At 47.0% G+C, this 26,896-nt stretch overlaps 1 protein-coding gene across 1 annotated transcript in view; it reads left to right on the top strand.

The window, feature by feature from the left end:
• The window catches only part of LRRC9 (leucine rich repeat containing 9), a 719,638-nt gene that overhangs the window by 624,109 nt on the left and 68,633 nt on the right, over positions 1 to 26,896 (top strand). Inside the window, exons 29-30 of the mRNA XM_086937964.1 lie at positions 17,840 to 17,908; positions 19,503 to 19,628. Coding sequence (XP_086794090.1) covers positions 17,840 to 17,908; positions 19,503 to 19,628 — 195 coding nt within the window. The remainder of the gene's footprint in view (positions 1 to 17,839; positions 17,909 to 19,502; positions 19,629 to 26,896) is intronic.

The raw sequence follows: 26,896 nt of genomic DNA, 5'->3' as shown, positions 1-26,896 counted from the left end.
TAATTCCCCACCTGCGCCTGCTCGAAAGGGCTGCACAGGCTTTTGGCGAACTGTCCCAGGCCCGCTCCCGCCCGGCGAGGACGTACCCGCCGAACCAGGCAAGAGCTGCTTGTGCCACGAAACCGTGTCGAGGCAGTCCCAGGTCAAAGTTGCAGCAAACTCCGTAGCTTTTCGGAATTGCATGTCATAACCTTTCCACTCGTCCCCCCATGCATGTTATAAAAATCCATGATCCTATTCTGGTAACAGGATAACTCGATCAACACTTCAGGCTTCCGTTCCCCTATTACTGCCGTAAATATCGCGAAGGCCTTCACCCAGTTTGCTACGGTCTCGTCGACCCTATATTCCGCCGTCTTGGCCTGCCATACGCTGGGGTGCCATAAATCTTTCTGGGTCTTTGCATATTCCATCTCACGATGGTCGGTCAACAATGAAAACATATTCACATACTTATCCCCCCATATAATTTCCTTCGTGGCCGCTGGGATGTGCTGGGCCACCCTTTCGCGCCTTGAAGGCACTGAACCTTCCCCTACCATTGGCAATGGGTTCTTACCGGGTTCAACCGTCGTGTCTGCTGCTTTTTCCCGGCCAACCGTAGGTACTCCTGGCGCCACCTGTGAGGAAACAGAAGGAACATTCGCCGTCCCGGCTTCTCTCGACTGCCGTAACTGCTCGATTATTAGTCTAGCTTCCTCGGCCGGATCCCCCGCAGCCACTGCCCCCCTTGCCTTCTTTTTAAGCCAGGGTAACACTGCCGCTAACTGGAGGGCCAGTTCTGGGGGCATTTGATCATCACTAACCGGGATAATTAGAACAGGGATTGGCAAGCCTGTATCCGGACTCGGTACCGGGCTGTCCGCCGGCGTGATGGGGGCAGCTGGGGGCACCTCCGGGACCTGATCATCCCCGGGAACCGCCCTCCTCTTGCTACGTGTCCCCCTACCCTCAGGGCCGACTCCCGGCAAGGCCGGGCCTATCACCTTCTTCGGACGGCCCGAGGGATTGTTATGTGCCGCTAACTGCTTCTTAACCTCGGCCAAACCTCGACCGATCGAATCTACCTTACCCAATTTGCGGTCCATGATCGCCATTCGGTTCGACAAGGTGCGCAGAACCTTCTCCAGCTCGGAGCTCTTTCCTGCTTTTTTGCCGGCCATAGCTTCGATTAATCCGCTCTAGTCGATCGACGAGGTCTCAGATCCTTCGCACTCCTGGTACTGAAAGAAAAACAACAAGATTACTAGTTCAAAATTGCCGCTTGTTCCGTCTAGGGCTCACGAGCAACGAGTGGTGCAGCCTTCAGAGCACTGGAACAAGAGGACGCTTCTTTGGATTCCCGCTCTATTTATCCGTCTGCGGGAGGGCGGGGACCCTCCTCAGGTACGCCCACTGGGCGCGGTCTTCCGGGCGGGTGTCTAGGACAACCCCTTCTGGGCGGGAAGGGCGTGCTCCGGCTACGCCGCTTTGGGCATACCAGCCGAACCACGCCCCCGCCAAAAAAGGTTTCCAGGGGGGATTGGGGCACCCATCCATACGTTCGGGGGGGACCGAGTGGTCTTCCCTTTCCAGATTCATCTGTAGTCCATCAATTCCCCTTCCTCATGCAGCTTGATACTTTTTAATCATCCCCATCTTGTGACTGGTGAGAAATCTGCAGTTAGAAGTATCCATCAGAAGAACAAGTTACTTAATGTCAGTGATGCTCTTTCTGGTGGAGCTCTACCTAACCACAGATTTCTCACTGACCTCCTACCTCCCTGTTCTGTGGCCTCCTACCTCCCTGTTCTGTGGTGTCTTTTCAACATCTATAAAGGACCTTAGTTAGTATTAGGCACACTGGGGGTAGCGATTAGGAGTTTACTACAGCTAGTAAAACTTCAGATACATTTCTGTAGGTCAAGGCTGCTGAATGTATTTGTAGAAAAGAGCTAGCAAATATCGAGATATGCAAATTTTGGTGCGGAAAGCACCAAACTCGATCTTTTATGCTCCATTTCTGGAGGCTAAACTTATGCTGAGTACTGATTATCGCACACATTGAATTCCAAATACCTTTGTAATGGTTTTTAACAGGTATGATAAATAGCATACTACCTTCAGAGACACTTGTTAAACAGGCCTTAAAAGAAATTATGTTGAAGGACTATATACTGTTCTTAAAAACAATTCATGAAAATGAGAAGAGCAGTAATCATTATTAAAAAAGTTACTTTAGTGGCCAGAAAACGACCTCTTTCAGAATCCTCACTTCTGCGCATTTTACAATGAAATGTTTTTTTAATGATGGCACCTAATTCACAGTCTCCTTAGGTTACAGTGATACTTTTCAAGATTAGCGACTAATGTTTAGTCAAATTTTAAACTGTGCCAGGATACTGGGGACTTTTTAAATCAGAGGGCCAAATGTGTAATCATCCTCACACAAAGAGGTAGATAATTTGGAGGAAGCTGAGAACCATTGCCGCAGCTGGGTGTTACTGAAACCCATATAGGCAAGTGTTTTGTATTCTGAGGTCACTTGTGAATCTCTTCCTTTGCAATTTCGCTGCCCTGGGCAAAACTGATAATAACAGGTGGGCACTCCTGGATTCTTTGTCCCCTAGACATCAAGGACGGTCACCCTGCTTATGCTTTACCCCATGAACCAAGCGAAGTCATAGATCAGTGGTGGCATCCATATATTCTTTTCCCATAAAATTCTATATCTAAACTCCTGACTTTGGATTGGTCCACTCAACACCCAGAATTCCTTAGAAAGGGAAGGTATGTGGTGGCCATATTAATTGGTAGTTCTTTATTCCCCAGTTCCATTCATCTGAATAGGGCAGCACCACTACATGTTAATTTTACCATGCAGTTTACAAAACATTTCCTGACTGCATTACATTTACACATTAATTGCACCAATATGAATTGGAATACTTAAACATCATAGCATGGCTTAAAGAGAAACTTGATGACCATAATAATTTCTCCTCATCGTCACCTGGCACATATGAAAATCTCTTGTCGGCCATTTAGGTACTTGTGGTTTCCCTTTCACTGCCTGCTATTCATCAGTGTTACCGTTCACACCCATTTCACTGTCTTGCTGGCAGATAAATGCAGGAACGTCATTTGTAGGTAGTAAACCCTAGAGGCAACCCGGTGCAGAAACACTTGATTTTCCACCCTTGAACTTTCACAGGAGAAGTACCTAAGCTACTACAATATCGAAATAATTTGCTAAATTGTTACTCCCTGCTCTTAACTTTTCAGAGATTATATAACTGTACTAATTCAAAATGTTCTGCCCTCAGCGGCTCTGAGGCTTATAGATTCCTGTGATGTCTTCAGCTGACCTCTGCCCTTTTTCCATAACCTACTGAAAGCAGAATTCAAATTCTTCAAGTTCGTACATTTATGCAACCCCTCAAACATACTACAAAAAACTCATACATAAGCATCCCCATTCCTCCATACAAGCCTCCTCTCCTCTTCCCACTCTTTATTTTCTATTTGGCCTCAACTTCACTTTGTGCTCTATTAACCCCTCCCTAATGTATACCCTCGAATATCTGTATGCCCACAAACTTTGGTACCCTCTGCACTCATATCTCGTACAACCAACACTGCAACCTGTGCACCCCATGCACCCCATGCACCAGAGTTCTCCCCAAATATCTTCCCTCTTACTTTCTCTCCAGCTGATTCAACCGCAATCTCCTCACTTCATCCTTTACCCCATACCTTTCCTCCCACCAAATTGAGCCACCTTCCCTGCTCCACTCTCCCTCACCGTGAGGATGATCCCAAATACCCCACAACACTGAAACCAACCCTTATAGCTGACCCAATTCCACCTCAAGAGTGACTAGGGTAGTCCAAATCAGATGAAGGCTCCTACGCATCACACGCCTCAAAATCTATCCTTCCAGTGGCAATCACACTACTATCAAACCCTTACCTGCAAAGCATACCATGTTATTGAGGAAGTCTGAATGCGCGGGGGCGCTAGAGGGCGCAATAGCTAATGGCCGCACTGTAGTGAGGCTCTGGCCGCCTGGTCAGTACTATCCTGCTTTTCTCCTGAATGCCTGCAGGATTTTGTCTTAAAATCACAGCGAGTGTGAGCCTAACTGCCCTGTGGCTCCTGTCCAAATTTTGTGGAGATCCGACACTCGGCGCGGAACTTAGCCGACCAGGGGCGCTGGCCGGGACATACTGCGGAGGAGGGGCGGAGCGAGGACCTGCGCGCCGAGCCACGCGAGGCCGGGGCTGGCCACGAGGCAAATAGGCCTCAGGAGCGGAGAGGCTTGCCCTGACGGTGCGGGACCTGTCGGAGATCGGGGATCGGCGGTGGCGGTGAGTCTCCCCCCCCTCCCCTGACCGCGACTGCTAGCGGTGGGGCTGACCGGCGATCCTGAGCCCTGCAGGGATTGTGGCTGGTGCCGAGGACTGCCGCCTGAGCTGAGAGGTGATTGACCGGGACCCCGGCCTCTTACAGCGGATTGCCGGCGGGGCCCCTGTTCCATCTGAGGGATCACTACTTCTGGGGTCTGGGGGCCGAGGAGCTTCTGAAGACCACTAGGCGCCACAGGCTGTGGTCAGGTTAAGAGAGCTGCTGTCCGGTGGAGGCGCGCTGGACCTTCCCCCCCCTCCCCCTACCCAACGCCACCCAGGGCTCCTCGAGTGCGGACCATGCTCGCTCCTCTCCGGCACGTTGCTTCCCACTACCCACACAGAGTGGCCAGTTGAGGCCGCAGTCCCTTTCGTGGGCGATATTGACTGGCATTGGACACTGAAGTTGGGACGCTTTGAGGGGGGGGTGACTATCCGCTGCTGCTGACCTGCTCCTTCAGTGGAAGGCATTGCCATCGGCGCGAACACTGCGCAGAGAGGCGCGAATGCACAACGGATTGGCGAAGGGCAGTGAGCGCCACATTGATCGCCTCTCGCTGGGCGTCTCAGGCCCCTACAGGCGCAGCAGTATGGGAAAAAACGACAATAAACAATCTAAGCTCTCTTTTGAACCTGCCCCCCCCAAGAAGCAGCTACGTGGCGCAAATGGCGCTGGCGCGGCCCACGAACCATCGCGCAATGAGCCCCCCTCCACGTCCATGGCCCCTGAGATGCGAATAATGCTGGAGGAGATGAGGCAGGGCTTCGCCACGATCGTGGACAAGGTGGACCGCCTATCCTCCAGGATGGATGGGGTCGTGCAGAAACTGGAGGTCCATGAAGAACGTCTGACGGAAGCAGAGAGGCGTATTTCTGCCACAGAGGATTCCTCGGCAACTCACGACGCGCGCCTCTCCAGAATGGACAATATCCTGCGGGTGATAGCGGCGAAGAACGAGGAGTTGGAGGCGAGGAGTAGGCGCAATAACATTTGCGTCACGGGCGTACCGGAGTCCACCAATACTGGCCGCATGGAGGAATATGTGGAGAAAATCCTATTTGCTGCAGGTGGCAGGGAGGCCTTCTCTGGTCAATTTATTGTCGAAAGAGCGCATCGATCTCTGGGTCCGGCGCCCAAGCCAGGGGCGCAGCTGCGGCCTATCATCGCCCGCTTGCTTAACTACTGCGATCGCGACGCGGCACTACGAGCAGCTCGAATGAATCACAACTTGACTTGCGATGGTGTGCCCTTTTCAGTGTATCCGGACTTTACGCCTCTGGTGCAGGACCAGCGGAAGAAGTTTATGGACGTAAAGAAAAAGTTAAGAGACATGCAGGTGGATTACGCACTCCTGTACCCGGCGCGCTTAAGGGTGACCCATCAGGGCAAACAACACTTTTTCATAAATCCGCAGCAGGTGGAAGACTACATCAAGAAACTCCGGGCTGCTAGGAGAGACAGACGGAATGCGGAAAATGGAGATGCGGACGGAGACCCAGAGGAGCAAGCTGCAGACTGAAAATGCCTCTTTGTTGCTAGTTGGCTGTCCTCCTGTTGCTGTGTTAACATTTGGATTGGATCCTATGGCCCGCTTTGGCCCTGGTTGTCCTGTTCTGGGCTGAGAAACTGAATTGTGCTATCTTCACTGCTTGGACTGGCTGTGGATTGGCGGACGGATCGTATGTTATACACCAGGGATATGATTGGTATTGGCATGTCCGGTAAACTGAGGATATTTGGGGTGGTGTGAGCGGCGACAAGGGCATGGACGGCTCGATTGCATTGGCTGGCATCTTACCCAATTGGGGAGATTGCCGGGAGTGACGTTAATATGATGGACAGGCACTGACCTGCAGGGGTAATGTATACCAGGCACCACCCCCCCTTCTCTGACTGTTCCCATATGACCTGTGCGGGGCGGGAGGGGATTGTAGGGGTGTATTGGTGTGTACCTATGATGCCCCCAGAAGGGGATTCCCCACACAGTTTTTCTTTGTTGCTTGAATGCAGGGTTCGGGTTGGAGGGGGGGACTGCAATACTGGCAAGTTTGGGTTGCTTCAGTGGGAGGGGGGAGGACTTGGTACGTGGGGATTGGGGTGTTGCATATGGGAGGTAGGGGGGTGTTTGACTGTTGTGAGATGTGTTGTTGAGTCTAGCGGCAGCTTTGCGGGAGATACTCATGGCGTGTATGTAGAGTACATTGATAGCGTGTGTGTAAGCATTACTGGATGGATGGGGCAGATGGTCCGAACAGCAGAAAGATTTGTGTATGGTACGTTCAGATCGGGGGCTGGAGCACCGGCCGTGGGCTTTTTTCAGGAATACGATGATGAGCATGGGTGATGTCGCATTGGGTAAGGTTACGATAATGTCCTGGAATGTTCGAGGCCTTAACGACCCCAGGAAATGCAGAAATGTAATTGCATATTTGGATAGGCATCATGTGCAGATAGCGATGCTTCAGGAAACCCACCTGAACCCACGCAATGCCACTAAGTTTGCAAGTAGATGGGCAACTGTGAGGGAGTTTTCCTCATATTCCACTTACTCGAGGGGTACTGTTATTCTGGTCCATAAAGCGTTGCATTTCCAAAAACTGGGTGCGAGGGTGGATACTGAGGAGCGATATGTGCTTCTGTGGGGCAGGCTGGGCACTGAGGTGATCATGCTTGTTAATTGTTACGCACCCAATATTGACACACCTGGATTCTTCCTATCGTTGTGGGGGCATGTGCTGGGGATCGAGGCTACACACATAATCTGGGGGGGGACTTCAACCTGTCACTGCATCCTGGGGTAGATAGATCGGATGGTAGTGTGCAGTACAACACGAAAGCTCGTGATACTCTTCATGGTATACTAACAGAGGCTGGCCTATTAGATAGCTGGAGGCACACACACCCAACATCCAGGGAAGGCACGCATTTCACGACGCACGCACGCTCATGGGCGAGGATTGACTACTGCTTTATCTCGCGAGGCCTGGCTGGGGGCGTTGCTCACGTGAAACATCTACCTCGTACTTATTCAGACCACTGCCCTGTACTGGCTGTGTTGGAGATGCCTGGTTATGCCAGAGTGCGTCCGCCGTGGCGGCTCTTCCCCTCTGCCCTGCTTGACCCTGTCTTTAAACACGAACTTGGTGAGGAGATAGAAGCTTTCTTCCCTAGAAATAAGGGGTCAGTTGAGAAGGTGGAAACAATTTGGGAAGCCTTTAAAGTGACTGTCAGGGGCGTCACGATTTCTAAGAGCTGTGGTATACTTAGGGACATAGTGCGCACGTTGACTAAACTTGAAATAGAGCTTAAAGCGCTGGAGGCTGAGATGGTTAGGAATCCTCGCCCTGACTTGGCGGAGGAGTTCAGGGCCAAACTCTCGACCTTTGAGGAGGAAGCTGCCAGAGAGGTGAAGTTCCGTGGCAAGTACTGGACGGCTAGGCGCTACTGTGAGGGAGACCGGCCGGGTAAGGTGCTTGCGGCGCTCACGAGACACCAGCGCCATGCCACCCACATATTAGAAATCACTGATAGTGAGGGCAGGTCATATCAGGATACTAAGGGCATACAAGACACCTTCCTACAGCACTACAGACGTTTATATTCCACACAACAGGAGGGCGAAGTGGAGCTCGGGAACTTCCTGGAGGACATAGCGCTTTGCTGGCTAAGTGACGGTGACAGGGCATTCCTGGGATGCCCTTTCAAACTGGACGAGATCAGGGAGGCGATCATGTCCCTCAGCAATGGTAAGGCTGCGGGGCTAGACGGCCTCCCGGACGAATTCTACAAGTGCTACATAGAAATCATGGCGCCGGTGCTGAAGGAAGTCTTTGAAGAATCGCTTGAGGTGGGGATACTGCCGGGCTCGATGAGGGAGGTAGCGATAACCTCTCTTCTGAAACCAGGAAAGAATCCGCTTGATACGGACGCCTATAGACCCCTCTCACTGTTAAATTGCGACGCAAAAATACTTGCTAAAGTGCTGGCGACTAGGCTGTCCCTGCTCATGCATACACTGGTGCTTCCGGACCAGTCGGGGTTTGTCCCAGGTCGTGCCACATCGCATAACCTCCGTACCCTGTTTTCCCTTATACCCACCATAGCGCCTGAGTTACCGGTCGCTGCTGTGTTTCTGGACGCCACCAAAGCGTTTGATTCAGTGGAGTGGGGTTATCTCATGACTATCTTAGGCAGGATGGGGTTCCCTCGAATATTCATTGCTTGGGTGAAACTACTGTACACCTCCCCAGTCGCCAGGGTCATCATTAATGGGGTGCTCTCTGCCCAAATGCCGATTACGAGAGGGACCAGACAGGGCTGCCCCCTGTCGCCCCTGCTTTTTGCCTTGGCAATTGAACCACTGGCATGCAGGATCCGGCAACTGCATAAGGCCAGCGCCTTCAACTGTAACCAACGGCAGATTGGGATCTCCCTTTATGCAGATGATGTTACACTGTATGTGCGACACCCACAAGAGCACCTCAACCCACTTCTGAGAGAATTTATAGCGTTTGGTGGCATATCCGGAGTGCACATTAACTGGCAGAAGTCGCAGTTCTTCCCCCTCATGGCCTCAGTTACCCACTTTCCATTAGACTACCCCTTAGAATGGTGCGATTCAGACCTGCGATACTTGGGCATTACGATATCGCTCCATAAAGAGGACACGCTTTGGCTGAATTATGGAGTGGCTATCTCGCAATTGACTGACAATGTGACCCGCTGGCTGGCCCTTCCGCTTTCCATGGCAGGCAGAGCCTCCTTGATAAAAATGGTCGTCCTTCCGCGATTCCTATACCTATTCCAGAATATTCCCTACTACCCGGGCACCTATTTTTTCAAGAGGCTTCGGACCGAGCTACTTCGCCTCTTTTGGGGTGGCAAGCAACCACGCCTTAGCTGGACTGTTCTGACACAGCCGTATGAAAGGGGCGGGTTCGATGTGCCTGATCTGGAAGTGTATTACCTCAGTGCTCAGGCGCAGCACGCCTATCACTGGGTTTGCCCCGCCCCCTTTATGCCGCAGGCAGCAGCCGAGGATTGGATAGTACATCCACTCCCGCTCAGGGGCATGATTATGGGACTGACTAGTGATGTTGAGACACCTGCTACCACTGTCACCTGTACTATTGACTCTTGGAAGAGAGTGACTAAGTTACTTGGAGCGCCCATGCTTTATTCCCCAGCGATCCCCCTTGCATACCACCCGAAGCTCTCGCTATTGCTGGAGAACGGGTTTCGATCCATGTGTAAACGCGTGCACCTTTCTACATGGGGTGACTTGTTCCAGGATGGGTTGTTCCGTACCAAAGATCAGATATTTCGGAACGGTCCCCCGACACCGATGGAGGTGCTTTATTATATTCAACTGCGTCAGGGTATGCGGGACATTCTTCCTAGCTTCCCAGAGGAGCCGGCGACGGTCCTGCCATTGCATGTGATGCTGGTATCGGACGGCAGGCACTTGGTGTCAAAACTGTATGCTTCCATCCGGGAGCAGCGTCCACCGGCTCTGTCTAGAGCGTGGGTTGATTGGAACACTGAATTACCTGTCGAGATCACAGACGAGCAGTGGAAGTATTGCTGCTCGGTCACGGCTAACATATCCTCCAGCTGTCGATTGAAAATCATTCATTACAAGTTTATACAGAGGTATTACTACACCCCAGTCAGGAAGCTACGTTTTCACTTATCGGAGGACGACAGGTGCGCACGCTGCCGTGCGGAAGGCGCGGGTTTCCCTCATTTGGCCTGGGAGTGTGGGGCGATACAGGCATACTGGGCGCAGATACATGCTGCGCTCCAGATCATGATTGCTGGCCCTCTACCTCTGGACCCGGTGGTGATGTTACCGGGGTATACCAAGGATGTACCCAAAGCGGACCGGAAGTTTGTTGATATCGCGATGCTGCTGGCTAAGAGGAGGATCGCTTGCAGGTGGGGGAGAGGCAGGGCACCGAAGTTTAAGGAATGGCTGGACGACCTCACGTACTGCCAAGACCAACATGGCATCTATGCGGAATTGCTACCCGCCCGCTGCAGACCCAGTGATTTTTGGTCCCCTTTGCAGGTATACTGGTTGTCCCAGGCGGCTCACAGTGACTCCTCTGGAGGTGAAGGTCTGTTGACTGGCCCATGAGCGAATGGATGCTGCGTAATACACTCACCATATTACATGTCACGGGGAGGGTGGGATCCCGGCCCCCCCTGCTTATACATTTGTGGTAGGGTTGATGCTGAGGTGACACTGGGTGCTCTGGGACACTTGCATGTCACCTTACTGACCCGCCTGATGCCCGTTTACAGAGGTTCGACAAGGGGTGGACATACACAGTGGATCCTGGGGCTGTGCTTCGGTGGGGATGACATTAGCATGCTTGAGTGCTGCGCACCCCCGTTATGACACATTGCACTCCTGTTGCTTACACACTGGACGCTAGCTGGGGGGACAGGTGAGGCTACCCTTACTGAACATACACATGGCTCAATGCTCCACACGGTGCCGTCACTGGCTGACTGATATGGGATGAGATAGCTGTGGGACAGGGAGGATCAGTGGCACCCTCCATCCTGGATTGGCACTACACATGTATGTTAGGATACTGACGGCTCCCTATTCCTTATGTTCGTGATTGTGTACGGAGTGTGCTCTACTCTGGATCTCCTCACACTGCAGATCACTGGGGAAAGTATCAATGACAAGCCTAAATGTGATGTACTAGCCCGTGTACAATTGCTGCTGTTCTGCTGAATGTACCATAACTGTCATGCTTTATTGCAACGCTGTTGCTGTACCTGTCATGTATCTTTGTTGACCGCAACTAATAAAGGTTTAAAAAAAAAAAAAAGTCTGAATGCGCAAAAACCACCTCACTGACATTAAAGCATATTTGAAATCACCAAGCCGATATCCTTCTAGATCAGTCCTCCCCCTTTCACACACATACTGGACTGAAGATAATGTTGGAAGCCAAACTATGCAAGAACAGAAAAAAAAACATACTAGGAGAACCAGGAATCCTTTGTCTGAGAAGGACATTGAAGATCTACTTAAATTCTACAATTCGCGTTCATCTTTAAAGTTCTTCCAAAAAGTCCACAACATCCAGATATTTGCAAATTCGAGGAGAATAGGAACCTCCCCTAAGGGAAAAGGTGATGTACTTGGACAGTCTTATACAAATAAACACACTCCCCTCTCCATCCAGAAGCATCCCTCACATCGCCCCAACTGCCTTCTGCACAACTGCAAAGGGGCAGTTAAGCATAGTGTAGAGACTGAAAACCTAATTACATCTAAGAATCTAGACCTTCTCTTCCTGACCAAGGCATGGCTGAACAAACCCTTCCAACTGATGCTGGGCATATAAGTACCATCAATCTACTCTGTTATACGTCTCCATAGAAAAGAGGAAACTAGAGGTGGTGACACAGTCATCCACAAGAATGACATGTTGTGTGAGACCTACAATTCATTTTCAGTTCTTTTGCTTCCAACACTTCTCAGTTGCAGTAACAACAGTTGAGCCTGACCATAAGCATCTTCATGTCATTTACCACCCACCGGGGAGAGTATTGTGGAGCAACTGATTGAGGCCATCAGTTAGTCCTTCATCTTCATTAGCACAAACAACAACATCCTCCTCGGAAACTTTATTAGCAGAATATATATTTTATTCTTCACTCTCACAGAAAGTCACACGATCCATACACCTGTTGAAAAAAGTCTTGTTCAGACCATGTTTCTTTGCCAAGGGACTCTAATATTTAAGAGCAGAATATCTAAGCGCATGCGCAGGAGTGCAAAATGCAATTTTAAATGTACATTTTCATTTTGAAAAATAATTTGGTTTAAAAACATGTCAATAGGGTACCTTATTTACTGTATTTTTTCATGTAAGCCAATTTAACCAAATAAAACATTATACAGATTTTTCTTGAAACACCACTCTAGAAAAGAACATTAAAAGGAAAAAAGTACTCGGGAAGCAGTGCTGTCCTTATTCTAGACCTGGGAAAGCTGACGCTGTCCCTTTAAGAATTCTTGCGACTGGACTGTCACGTGGTGCAAAGCAGGATAAGTCCGGTAGGGTGTTTTTGGAGATCTGCTAGAAGAATGATCTATACGTATTGAACACCAAACTGATGCTCCTGGACCACAGTTATGTGGATGGGATGTTAAAGAATGGAAAGAAAATACAGATGATGGAAGAAAAGATTTACACGAAAGCTATTTTTTTTCTCCGCTATGAAATTCTCTCTGAAAAACTTATACAATTGAAAACATTCACAATTGTATCTGCAAACCTCACAGGACTCAGGCCATTACTATAGTGTGAAATATGGGAGAATAACTATGCATATTTTACAGAAAACTTGACATATAACAGTATCAGTTAGGGGGACAAAGGGCTCTCTTTACAGTGATACATTTTGGTTTTAAATATAAGTTTACATCTACATTTTCCTTTTTTTATTTCTTCTAGGAGTTCACAAAGGAACTCCTGGCAGGAGTAAATGAATGTATTAATGCAGATTTCCCTACCACGACTAAAGATATCGCTTGTTTGAAATTGGATTACTGGTTGAGAGGGGTGAAACCATACTAAGGCAGCAACCACAATACTCTGTTAAGAAAAAATCAAAAGCAATCCCAAAGTAACCTGTGCTTAACCCTCTGGTAGCTAACTTAGAGGCAATGTTTAAAGTATCTATGCAGTACTTCAAACAGTAATGAAGTAATACACAACACAAGAAAAATCCCACATCAAATTAGAAAAATTGAGTAAAATATAAAAAATTATTTAAGACCAAAACGGCCAAAATCCAATCAGTAGTACCGGGTGTATGCAGTTTTAAAGTGTTCAGTGAATATAGCTCCAAAAAGCACAAAGCGCCAACTGTGGTTGTCTGGTCATGCAGGACTGGGACAAAGTTCATGCTGACTGTGATGAAGGTGGGCTGGCTACAGGGACTCAGTCAGGCCAGCTGAACAAGTGTACCTTAAATCCTGATTATGCAGTGATGAGAAATCCTTATGTTGAGCTGCGCTGACCGGTGTGGAGAAACCATCGGCATGGAGCTTGCGATGCTAGGTCCTGTGCCAAGATGTGTCACACAGCGAAGTCAGTGACCGCCGACAGGAGCTTGCGGTTTGAGGTCCTGCGTCATCATCGAGGAATCTGATGGAGCTTGCGAAGACAAGCATAGCGATGCTTTGACTCTGAAGTCAAGGTACGTCACGCTGAGCTGGTGATGCCGCTGGGGATTTCGAGGAATGCATTGAAATGCACCAAGACTGGGAAAAAGAAGATCTGAGAAGGACTTTCCTATAAATTGTTATTGAAGCTAAATAAAAGTGTATTAAAAGATACTGTGTTTTAGATTTCGTTGAGGAGAGGAGATAGGGGAGAACTGCATTTTGTTGGCATGCCCTGTGAATGACAGATTTGTTTAGTTGGAGGAGAGTTTTTTTGTTAGAAAGCATTAGAGGAAACATCTGGAAAGATGTTTTCTGATTTTCCCTCTGTCGAAATGCCCAGACAGTCTGACAGTAAGTTCAGATGGCTATATTATGGGGACTTAGGAGCCAGATCGTTGGATTCTGAAATTGAAACTTGCGGAGCTGGATTTTGTTTCACTTGCTTGATAGTCTATTTGGCCCTGAAAGCCAGCTCTACATGGTTAAATGCTTCAACTTAAGTAGGCCAATGCACGACAACTGTTGATAGCACTCTGGAGCAATTAGGATAAGTCTTTCCCATTTGAACTTCTTTATGAGCCCTCATTACAAGTTGCCTAGAGAAATATCCAGGTGGGATACCATCTGGCCAATTTGAGGTGGTTCTGTGTTCCTGTACCTAAATTAACTGTTTTTAAGCCATCGCCGACTATCTCCAAAAGCCCAGTGGAAGCATGCAACATTCTCCAAAGCAGTCAAGGATCATATCCTCCCTACTCAAAGATCCCTGCAGAGAAACCCTCTGTGGCAGCGCTGCTTCCATTTACCACCTACTGAGAGCAGGTGGTAAAATATCTGGAATCCGAGAAAACCTTCCATTTTAGGTCAAATCTGTCTGATTTGCTAACCACACCTTCGGGACACTTGAATTGCTTTCTTGGGAATGCCGTCTGTCCATTGCTTACCATTGGCTTTTTGGTTTGTTACTCACATTTCCTTGCTTTCTATTTGCTGTCTCTATTTGTTTTAGGCTGTCCAGCTTGAGTTTGTTCTTTCTGTTGCCCAATCCCTATTTACTGTATTCTTCCACCAGTACTGAATTTCTATACACAGGCCTTTAAATCGTGTTCTTATCTTGTCACATTTGCTGTGCATTCAAAGACAAAGGCCACATTTTAGGCCCTGTCTTCCGGAGGGTTTGGTGGTTACTTTTCTTTCTCTGACTTCAAACTGAGAGGGTTTCCTTGACAATCATGCTGACTACTGGGGATGTGCTTGAGGAAGGCTGCATGATGGTATTTTCTTTCTAGCACACAACAAAGTTTAAATCTAAATGAACTGAGCAGATATTTCAGAATATTTCAGAATTAGAAAAGCACAAAATAAGGCAATTTTTTCGTAATTCTGAAGTATGGTGGAAACAAATACTTTAGTACAATTAAAACAAATCAGTACACTGCGTGATGACATTTCAACACGTCATCATTTGTGTGCTGTATACTTTTATCAGTAAAACTGTATGCCAGTGCAAATGTAATGGTAATTCGAATTAAAGATGAGTTGCCTGTAATGTCAGTACGCTACCACACCCTGCATACCAGACTTTGCCGCACTCTTTACTCTGCAGCACTGCTCTCTCAACCACTGAACTTTAACTCACTCTACTCTGCGCCTCACTCTATGCCACTACACTCTACTTTGCACCACTTTAATCTATGCCACTCTACTGCACTCTACACCTATGCACTCTATGCCACTGCACTCTATGCCACTACACTCTATGCTACTGTGCACCACTGCACTCTATGCCCCTCCACTCCACGCCTCACTACTCTACATATCTCTACTCTGTCAGTGCACTCTGTGCCACTCTACTCTGCAGCACTACATTCTACGCCCATGCACACTACGCCACTTCTCGCTGCCACTGCACTGTACCCTGATCCACTCCACACTATCCTGCACCACTCTATTTTACTCTGTACCACTATACTCTACTCCGCTACACTCAGTGTCACTCCACTCACCCACACTCCAGTGAGTGCCACTCTACTTTGCACCACTGCACTCTACTTTGCCCCACTACACTCTACTCTGCACCACTGCACTCTACTCTGCACCACTGCACTGTACACTAATGCACTCTACACCACCTTACTCAACACCAATGTTCTCTACTCTACTGCACTCAATGCCAATCTACTCTGCACCACTGTACTTTATGCCACTTTACTCTAGGCCACTCTACGACAATACAAACTATCAATCAATCAGTATGTGTATACCACGACTTATCACCCCGTGGGTATCCAGGCGCTGCAGGTCTTATTTGAAGAGCCAGATCTTGTGTTCCATGGTAGAGGTGTTGTGGGAGTGTGTTCCTGGCTTTGGCGGCAAGGTGAGAGAAGAAGCGTCTTCCGGTGTGGCTGTGGCGGATGGGTGGCATCTGTGCGAGCAGAAAGTGAGCGGAGAGAAGGTTTCTGGGTGGTTGGTGAAAGGTCTAGCGATGGTTGATGTAGTGTTGTCCTAGGTTGTGAAGGGCTTGAACTGGCATCTCTTCTGGATGGGGAGCCAGTGGAGATCTTTTAGGTGCTGGGTGATGTTTGTTCTCTTGGGCAAGTTGTGGATCAGTCCGGCTGCTGCGTTCTGGATTGTCTGGAGTCTTTGCATGAGTTTGGAGTTTGTGCCGGCATAGAGTGCATAGCTGCGGTTGAGCCGGCTGGTGATAAGCCCCTGTTTCACCATTTTCCTGGTGCTAATGGGGAGCCACCTGAAGATTTTTCGGAGCATGCCGAGGTGACATCATTGACTTGCATTTCATGGAGAGTTTGCGGTCTAGTACGATGCTGGGGTTGTGGCATGGTCTTTTGGTGTAGGGGTGGGTCTGAGCTCCATATGCCGCCAGGAGTTGTTCCAGAGGCGAGTGTGTTTGTGGAAAATCAGGACTTCCATCTTGTCCATTTTCAGTTTGAGGCTGTTGTCTTTCATCCATGTTGCTACGTTCTTGCAGTTGTGGAAGTTAGTCTTTGTCTGAGTGGGGTTTGATGAGAGTGAGAGGCCTATTTGGGTGTCATCTGTGTAGGAGATAAATGTTGATGTTGTGTCTTCTAAAAATGTCTGCAAGGAGTGTAATTTAGATGTTGAAGAGGGGTAGGGTGGAGATGAGGGATGAGCCTTGGAACTATGAAACCCCACTCTATTGCGCTCTACTCCATTAAACTCTATTCCAGTCTATGACATGCCACTCCACTCTGTGCCACTGTGCAACACTACTCCACTCAATGAAGTTCTGTGCAACTTCCTCTATGCCACTTTACTCCACTCTATTCTATGACACACTACTCCACTGCACTGCACTCAACTCCACTCTATCCCACTCCACTCTACGCCACTTGACTCTACAACACTCTACTTCACTCTGCGCTATTCTACTCTCCCACTCTACTCCACTTTATGCTACTCCACTCTATGACAATCTTCTCCACTGTTTGCCACTCCGCTCTACAACACTCTACTCCACTCTGACACCACTCATACTCTATTCTACTCTGTGCCTGTCCACTCTTAGACACTCTACTCCCTCAATGACAGTTTACAACACTCAGCGCCACTCCTCTCAACTCTACACCACTCTAAGCTACTCCATAACACTCCAACCAGCTCCACTTTATGACATTTCATGCCACTCTGCTTAACATCACTAACCTTTAGCCATGTTGTACAGCAGCCACACTGGTGTACAACATGGCTAATACATATTGGCAAAGTCAATAGCTCCTGCATTGACATGACTTATTGGCTTTGCCAATGCGTGTTTAAACTGGTAAGTAATGTCACATAGTTAGTACTTACTCTGGGGACTTTAACTCATGATATATGGAAATATGGATATGATCTGAAATCATTATCTCTGATCTCTGGTCCCTGTCACCCCTTAATTCTGGCATCTATATTGAGGCCCTTGTTGTCTGGAATTCAAAGTCTTCACATTTACTGTGTCCTTTTGGTGTTAGAGGGTCATTTCTACTTAACCTGGCTCTTTCTCTCTTGTTCAAAGTTGCAAAAGTAGTTTTAGGTAAATATCACCACAGCCTAGCAGTGTTGTTCAAATGTTAAGTCTTTAGAAACACAGGAAATACAAGATAGGTCACATCTGTTTCTAATCAAATTTCCAACGGAAACATCTATTGCACGAAGATTAACTCCTAAACAGATTAAAATCAATGTGCCTAGGAAATTTGAAGTCTATTAATATGTTTTCTTTTGAATAGGAAACAGCTGAGCTGGATAAGCTGGAATCATTTCCGTCCATTGAAGAACTTACCATACTTGGAAATCCAGTGAGTACATTGTACTACAAATTATAAAGTGTGGAAGATTGCAGCAAATGCATGTGTTGCCTTTATCATAGTTGGTATTGTGTACATATTTATTCCGAGTTATCAATTCTCAACATTAATCAAAAATGAACATCTTGAGAGCCACTTGAGGGCAGAGGCAAAAGCCTCATCACGATATTCAGCAATCGCGACACCGTTGTGCCTCATCCAATTGAAAGATATACATAAAACATACCCTGCCAGACACAAACTATGGAACATGGGAGTAATTACCTTCCCCAGGTGCCTCTGGTGAGTAGCACACGAAGGGATACTACTCCACACAGTATGGGGCTGCATCAGACTGGTACTGTACTCCAGTTGAGTGCATATGTGCCTGGGGATTTTCTGTGGTGCAGCGTGCCTCAAAAACAATCCTTCTAGATATCACAGACACTGTTGTAGATCAGCAGAGCACACTGACATTGTGAGAATGGGTCTGATAGTGTCTAAGAGAGACATAGCCCACCATTGGAAGGATACAAAAGGATCCTCATAAGCCAGGACATTGGACATGAAAATCCGTACATACACGAGTATTTGGGAATATTTAGAGGGACTGAGACACTCGTAGCATTGTAGGGAAGTCTGTGTGGGAAGAGGGTTGGGTGACTAGGGGTTACCAGTGGAAACGCTCCTAAGTTATATTGCTGTCATTCTATTTTCCACTCAGAGGTGGAACATGTTCTACTAAACGAAAAAAAAATACAATTATTTTTAAAAAGTGGAAAGAAAATACACACCTTAGTTTCTTGCCAAACTTTTTAACATGAGAAATACATATAAATCACACCATAAATCGTAAAGCGTTCAAGCTGTAATTTAAATAACCTATGGACCTTATTTAGAGTTTGGTGGATGGGATACTCCATCACAAACGTGGCGGATGCTTTGTCCCCCGTATTTGAAGTGTAGTACTGCCTTCGACACTTGTAATGATTAGGGCGGGATATGCCCCTCCTTTGAGCCCAGTATCCCATCTGCCACACTTTAAATAAGTAAATATGTAAATAGTGGTCCCCACGGGGAAAGCTTAGCCCTTCACTTCCACGACAATAGTATCAAAACAGATATAGAAATAGAGTAAACCGTACAAGAGTCGGTTTTCAATAATGCGTTTAGTTCATTTATTTTTATGTATCTTCTCAGTCGTGAATATATATCAAGTTTTTGCGATTATTATACATTACTTATATCATACAAAAAATAAGGTGCTCCTATAAGGTGATGGCACAGTGAGAGTGATGAATTGTAAAAAAAAAAGTGGATATGTCCTATGTATAAAAATATATACATGTGGCTGATAGGGATAATACTCGAGTGTTTGAAGTCAATACTCATCAAGCGAGTATTGATATCCATCAAATTTTTAAAATGTATGTACCACTTTCTACTCATGTGTATTCCTGACTGATCTGGTATGCAGTGATTTTCCTTGGTATTTTAAATCTGCTTTTTGTAGTTGAATCTATATGTGAAATATTTGTAAATACTAAAATAAGCAAATCTTAGGCTGAGAAAATTATTAAAGTCATGTTATGCTACATTTCTTCAGATTTCCCGTAAAATGCTTCATCGTCCAATGCTTGTTTTTCGGTTGCCGAGTCTGCAGATATTGGATGGTATTCCAGTGACTACAGAGGAACGTACTAGAGCTGAGATTTATATTTTTGAACAACAAGTAAGGAAATCCATAGCACATTGTTTTCTACTACTTTACTCTGTAATACGTTATTGCTTGTCTAAATCTTTGTTACTTAGATATGATTGAAATGCTGAAAACAAGATATATTTCTATCCTCACCAGATTCTAATTTATCAGACTCTGAAGGAACGAACAATTATTATATGGTGCATCAATTTCATTTTAAGTGCATTTTTAATTGAAATGTTAATCCTTGATGGTCAGGGGCATAAAAGATACCTAGATGTACCTGTTAGATCAGAGGCTCCACCCTAAACCTTTTGCCCTGATGTACTTCGGGTCAAGGAAATTATGGTCATATTGGCATCAAACACTTTATTATATTTCAAGTTATTTGGGAGTCAAATTAGACTTTATGAATTCATGTGGTACTTTTAGAATCTCATCAACCCCTGTACTTAGACACAGGTCCAGCAAAGCCCAAATTAGTCTAAGATTAGGATAGCGAAGATTATTCCAAGAAGCGCTCATTCTAATGGATGCCCATTCTGCACAACTTGTCAGCTGTATCCGGAAATTTTTTCATTTTTGTCTGCACACCGGGCGGGACCCTAACAACTTCAGGAGCGAAGGCGAGTTACAGTCCCCACTGAATGCCTCCTTGGCTCCAGAATGGCCCCGCTTGTGATGCCAGTTACTTTCTTCACAAAGTCTTGCCATCGGTTCAAGGCCAGTAGGGATTGGAAACAGAAATGTTCAATGTCTCAGACAGTGTTGCTTGTGGTGTTTGTGTCCTGACCAACAAAGATTTCCTAGGGTGCCCATCTCGCCTTTAATTCCTGTTCTCATGTTGTGTTTTTAGATATGGTCTTCAGAGAGCTTTAGAGAAGTGTTGTTGATCAATATACAGAGTCTGCTTTGGGTCAATCTATAGCTCATGATGGATGGCTTAAATTGTCTATTTAAGATCCCTGCTCTTTATTTAAAGACTTACTTCCCTATTCCTGTGTTTATCTCGCCCCTGGAGCATATTATGTTTATACCAAGTCTGAGTACAAGGACTTGTATCATTCACTGTTGATGGGAGGAGGCTAGTTTTTTAGCACTCCATAGGAGTGCACGCCTTTCTTCTCTTTTTCTTTCATGTACTCAGTAAAAACTCCGACCTACCACTGCTTGCCCGCTCTTCGGCTGCCCATCCCTACCTGCATCCCAAGACCAATTGAAAGCTGGAGGCTAATGTTTTCCTGACCTTTTATTGAGTGAGGCTGAGGTGGAGTTGTTCTCCACTTAGTTTCATGCAAGACAAAAAGGACAGGAGAAGGTCACAATTAAAGTTGACCTGAATGCTTCCCCCGAGTTGAACTGATACTAGGGGAAGGATACTTCAATAGTGCCAAAACCTTTTTATGAAGAGCCCACCTTATTATTGTAAATATTAAGGTGAGATTCACACTCCTTTCTCCAGTCATACCCTGTTTGAGAAGTCTGATTCCTCCACGATAAAGTTTTTCAAAGACATGTGTACTAGGTCTCTTTCATGACGTCACATGATGGCATTGACCCTCACCCTCTGAGTCCTTCCAGCTCAAGTTCAAATTCAAAGGCATGCTTGTCTTGCTGCATTTGCATCTTCTCCACCTCTTACACCAGATTCTGTGGGCCTTCGACCTTCAACCTCTCTCGTCCTTTGACACTAGACAGGATGCAAGCCCTTCCATCCCAAGATTCCCTGAAGGTCTCCATTCTCCCAATATTACGTGTTCTGGTCCAGAAGGACTCAAATCTGCAGTCATTATGAAGTTATTCTATATTTTTTAAATATGCCTTGCAGTCAAAATTTACCTTACAGCGATGATGACCCGAACCCTGAAGATGGGCAGTTTTTATAACTCATCGATGCAGATATGTTTTGTATTTAAACGGCCAAAAGGCGCTTGAAAAGTCCTCTGAGATGTCAATCCCTTGAGCATACTCTGTATTTTAAGACCTTTTACAGTGCTCAAAAAAGGCAGAAGGGACAAAGTGCTTACTAACTTCAGACCCTAAGGCAAATTCCTTCCTTGAAATTCTTTGGAGTTCAGAGCATGAAGCTGGTCCCCTTTTTAGACATCTATACTAATGCCTTCCCTGCCTTGCCTCCTGAGCTGGAACCAACATGACTAGATTTTCTAGTCAGTCAGACCTTGACCTGTTCTACACCATTGCCAGTTAGTTGTTTGTTGATGTGGTAAAATGACACCCAGCGCAAAATGGCTAGAGAGAGGAGAAAGGATCTGCTGGAACACACAGAACTGACTTTTGGGTCTGTAGCGTCAGACACATTTAAGGCTTCAAAGCACTTGCTTTGCACAGCGATAGACACATCACATCCTGTACCTCCTTCTGTAGACTTGGATATCGTCCTTCACAGGTTCTTCTGGTCGTGGTCCACAGGCCTCAGTGTGGGTATTTAGAGATTTACCCTGAGTTAATGGATAGGCTATTTGATGGAGATCACATTTTCGAGGAGAAAGCAAATAATTTGTTGGAAGAATTTAAACAAAACTGCAATGCCCAATGCCATGGGACTTTCAAGCCTATCACTCTGCAGTTCTAGGCATCCAGAAAGCCATAGTTCCAGCTCCAGAGGTTTCTTTGTACCACAAGCTCAACTTCAGCAAATACGAAGCCTTTGTTTGTAGTTTTTTTTATAGTGCAAACTTGACCCAAGGGTATTGTAGCGCCTTACAAAAGAACCATATTATGTTACACATTTTTTTTATTTTTAGACACAGGAAGATTTAGTGATATGCCCTGAATGCTAAGCTGAGGCCAGGATTCGAACCTGGCTCCCCATTTCCAAGGTAGGCATCTCTAGCGCTAGGCCGCGAAACCTCCAGAGCCCAGAGTCAGGAGCCCTTTCCACCCTCTGAAGAGCCCCAGCCCTGATTCATGTCATACATACTCTTCTTCGGCCATCTGTTGCAATTTGGAGAGAAAAGTGTTAAACGTCTGGCAGTGAAGGCACAAAACAACCTCGGACAACCGAGTCCTCCAAGTCATAAAATGCCTGTACTTAGTTCTGTTCCTGAAGATTCGCCCACTTTTGCCCACCTTTTGGCAGGCCACAAACTGACGTCTCTTTTCAAGAGCTGAGATCTGATCTACTAAGAGAAACTATGGTGAAAGTGAAGTGCAGCCGTTGCAGAAAGGGATGGGAGATAGTGCTGGGTCAGTATTAAGAATACCAAAAATTCTCTCCAGTGGGCTAAGACATTTAAGGTGGTTGGCGTAAACAATCCAATCATGGTTCTCCTATTTGGCTTTACATCAGTGATGCAGGCCTACAACAAGTGTCTTACTGTTGGTGTATTTGTGGAGATCCACATTGAGCAGTTGTCATGTTGCCATGGTTGGGCCATGAGCTGGTGAAGGCAATGGATTATCATTGCACTGAAAGGCATTTGCAAGCCACTTGTACTATATTTTAGCTTTTTAAAGTGTTCCAGGATCCCTGGGAAACTGCTAATGATTTTTTAAAATTATTATTTTATTTGACAAACATAAAACGAATACACAAAAATAAGACCATAGCTTAACAATCTGAAAAACAATTGGACATAAATCAATAAAGACAATATACAGAAAACCATATGCTATATACATTAGAATACAAGAGGATATAAGGAGGGCAGGGGGGAGGTTCCTTTATATGTAGTGTTGCCATAAATTTACTGTAACCAGTTGTAGTGGAGTGACTGGTATGCATGCATTCTGAATAGGTAGCATAATACTGTATCTCGGGGGACAGGGGACGTCACTACTGTCGGGCTTCACACCACACCAGGGTGGACGTATCTTCTACGTTTCCAGGGGCTACAGGAGAAGGTGTAGAGGAGGCCTCGGATTTAGCAAGAGTCTGCTGTAGGTATGTGCGATAAACCCCCCATATGTCTTTAGGTCTGTTGGAGTGTGGAATAAATATCAGTCTGTAGGCTACAATAGGCTAAACTTCGTGACCATGCCGCTAATGTTGGTTTGGTCTTAGCTCCCTAATGTACTGCTATTTCTCTTTTTGCTAACATTATTGCAATTGCTACAAATCTCCGGTAACAGAGTTTAATGTGAATGACCAAGCCTAACAGGCCAAGCCGAGACGAAGGAATGATAGGGCGTCAATTATGGTCGCTATTATTCAAAATATTTCCACCCAGTATGGCTGGATCTGTGAACATGTCCAGGCCATATGAGCAAAGTCTGGGTCTTGCGCCCTGCATTTAGGGCAATTGGACAATTTTGAGTGGTCAAATTTGGCCAGTTGGAGTGGGGTAACATAGGTCCTGTGAATAAATTTAAAATGGAGGAGCTTGTGCCTATCGTTGAGTGATATTTTCTGGATTTGGTCAAGGCAGAAAGCCCACTGCTTATCCGTCAGTGGGTGCCCCAGGTCTTCTTCCCATTGCTAATGAACCCCCCTCCCGTACCTGTTTGAGCGCTAAGCAGGCTGTGTACAATTTTATGACAAGGTGCGTTCCCTCTGTATCAGTAATAAGCAAAGTGAGCAGGGTGAAGTCTGTAGGAGGGGTTCGGGATGGAGTGATTCTATTAGTCTGACAGTTATAAAATTACCCATGGGAGTCATACCTCAATCAATCAGGAGTTTGTTAAAGCGCGACTACTCACCCGTAAGGGTCTCAAGGCGCTAGGGGTGGGGGGGGAGGGGGGGTGCAGGTTCCATTCCATCAAGGAGGGGTTCTGTCGAAGAGCCAGGTTTTGAGGTTACTTGCGAAGATGGGGAGCGATGTTGTCTGTCAGAGGTGGAGCGGAAGGGCGTTCCATGCTTTGGGCGCGAGGAAGGAGAAGGAGCGGCCTCCCGATCTGGTCTTTCTGGTGCGAGGGACCACGGCGTAGGAATGCTGGGCTGATCGTAGGGTCCTTTAGGATGCGTGGAATTTGAGTCGGCTGTTCAGGTATGCTGGTCCGGCGCCGTGGAGGGCCTTGTGTGCGTGGGTGAGCATCTTAAAGGTGATTCTCGCCTCGACGGGGAGCCAGTGGAGTGTGCGCAGGTGCTGGGAGATGTGGCAGTGTTTTGGCAGGTTGAGGACCAGTCTTGCGGCGGCGTTCTGGATGTTCTGTAGCTTGCGGATGAGGTTTTTGTTTATTCCGGCGTAGAGTGCATTGCCGTAGTCGAGTCTGCTGGTGACCAGGGCGTGAGTGACTGTCTTTCGGTGTTCGGTGGGCGAGTAGATAGGTCTGTCAGCCTGCATGCCTGTCCCTCGGGAAATAGGGAATCAAAAGTTTCAAAGCCCAGCTTAGGGAGGGTGAGCTGTACCACCTTCTTGTAAGTAAGTGTAAGGAATGGATTATTTGGTAGGGGAATGGCTGGAGAATAGAGGGGGCAGCATGGCGTTAAGTTTGTGCCACACCCAGCATGTGGTAGACAGGGGCTGGATGTCCTGTAGGTCTAGTGACATGCCTTTGGGAAGGAGAGCACCCAATGAAGTGGGAGCTGCTAATTCTCAATCTGGTTTTGTATATGAAATGCGGACGTCTGGGTGGTACCAATGATGGGCATATTGAGCCTGTGCTACTGAATAATAAAGTTGAGGGTCAGGGGCTGAGAACCCTCCTTGTGTATAGAGGAGCATCAAGGTATCCCAAGCAACTTTCGGCCTGCGTCCTGCCCATATTAGTTTTATAAGTAGGCCCCATAGATGGCGAAAGAATGCATTAGTAAGTGGGATGGGTATGGTGTTAAACAAATATAAACATTAAGGTAGTACTGTCATTTTAATTAGAGCTACGTGACCGGCCATCGACAGAGGCAGTTGCACCCATCTCTCCATCTGCATGGTAAGCTGCTCGACCACAGAGCCGTAGTTTAGGTGTATAACCTGTTCCTTATCTCTGTCGAGATGTACCCCAAGGTATTTCGTGGTTTCCCCTGCTCTCTGCAGTGGACGCTCGGATTCATCCCCTGAGGCAGCGTCCGTGATGGGGAATAAAACTGATATCCCCCATTTTATCATTAGGCCGGAAACTGTCCTGAAGCGGCAAATCTCCTCTATAAGGAGTTGCAGATTTTCTTTAGGGTGTCTTACAAAGAGCAGTATGTCGTCCGCATACATGAACATTAGTAGGGGCCATCAGGAAACTGCAGGCCTCGAAATAGATGTTTTTCCTGCACATGGCAGGCCAGTGGGTCCATTGCTATTATAAATAATAGTGGGGACAGCGGACACCACTGCAGTGTCCTGCGTGTAATTAAGATAGGACGCGACAGTAAACCATTAACTCAAAGACGAGCACTTGGGGACGAGAAAAGCAAGGAGATCAATGCTATAAAATTGGACGGGAGGCCAAGTTTACCTAATGTGGATAAGAGGAAAGGCCACTTGAGAGAATCGAAGGCCTTTTCTGCATCCAATAACGCCACTGCAGTAGTGGGCTCAATGCGGTTTATAACCGAAAAGCGGTTCTTAAATTGGGAGTCGTAGAATGGTGTGGAACAAAGCCCGACTGCACCGGGGAGATAATTTGCTCTAACAGCAACGACAATCTGGTGGAAAGACTTTTGGCGAGAATTTTATTGTCAAACCTAATTTGGGAAATGGGGCGACATGATGAGCACTTTGGGTTCTTTACCTGGTTTGAGTAATAAAGAGATGGCCGCCTCTTTCATAGACGGTGGAAGGGCACCCCGTTCCAGGGCCTCCACATACACTTCCAGGAGTTGTGGCACCAGGCTGTCTTTAAATGCTTTGTAGAAAGCACCAGAGAGTTCACCGAGTCCTGGGACTTTAGAACCTGTAAGGGTATCGATTGCAAGTGAAATTTCCTCCACCGTGAAGGGGTCTGCCAGGGAATCTACTTTTCCGCTAGTGAGCCACACCATGGCTACCTCCTCTAAGTATGCTAAATGTTGATTAAAATTGTTAGGGAAAGTGGAGGAGTAGAGAGATTTGTAATAGGCGACTAATTCCGCTAATATATCAGCATCGTCTGTTGCTACCGTAGTATCATGGCGTTGTATTACTGCTATGTGCCCAGCCCCCCTGGGAGGGCGTACCAAGCGCACCAGTGTTTTTACGGGGCATTCCCCCTACCTGTACTTACAGGCTGAGTAATGTTTCCCAAGCAATGAAGCCTCTCTATCTGCATGCTCATTAAACTCTAGAATGAAAGCACCCTGTTTAGTCTGTGAGTGCTTTCTGGAGATGTGGAATCTAGGAGAGGTAATTCAGCCTCAACTTTGGCAAGGCTCCCCCGAATCGCACGCAATACCCGCCTGTTTGGAGATAATCATCCCCCGAATGTACTCC

Source organism: Lissotriton vulgaris, chromosome 9 (genome assembly GCF_964263255.1).
Source record: "Lissotriton vulgaris chromosome 9, aLisVul1.2, whole genome shotgun sequence".
Taxonomy (NCBI): Eukaryota; Metazoa; Chordata; class Amphibia; order Caudata; family Salamandridae; genus Lissotriton; species Lissotriton vulgaris.
This window is presented reverse-complemented; position numbering and strand designations above follow the sequence as displayed.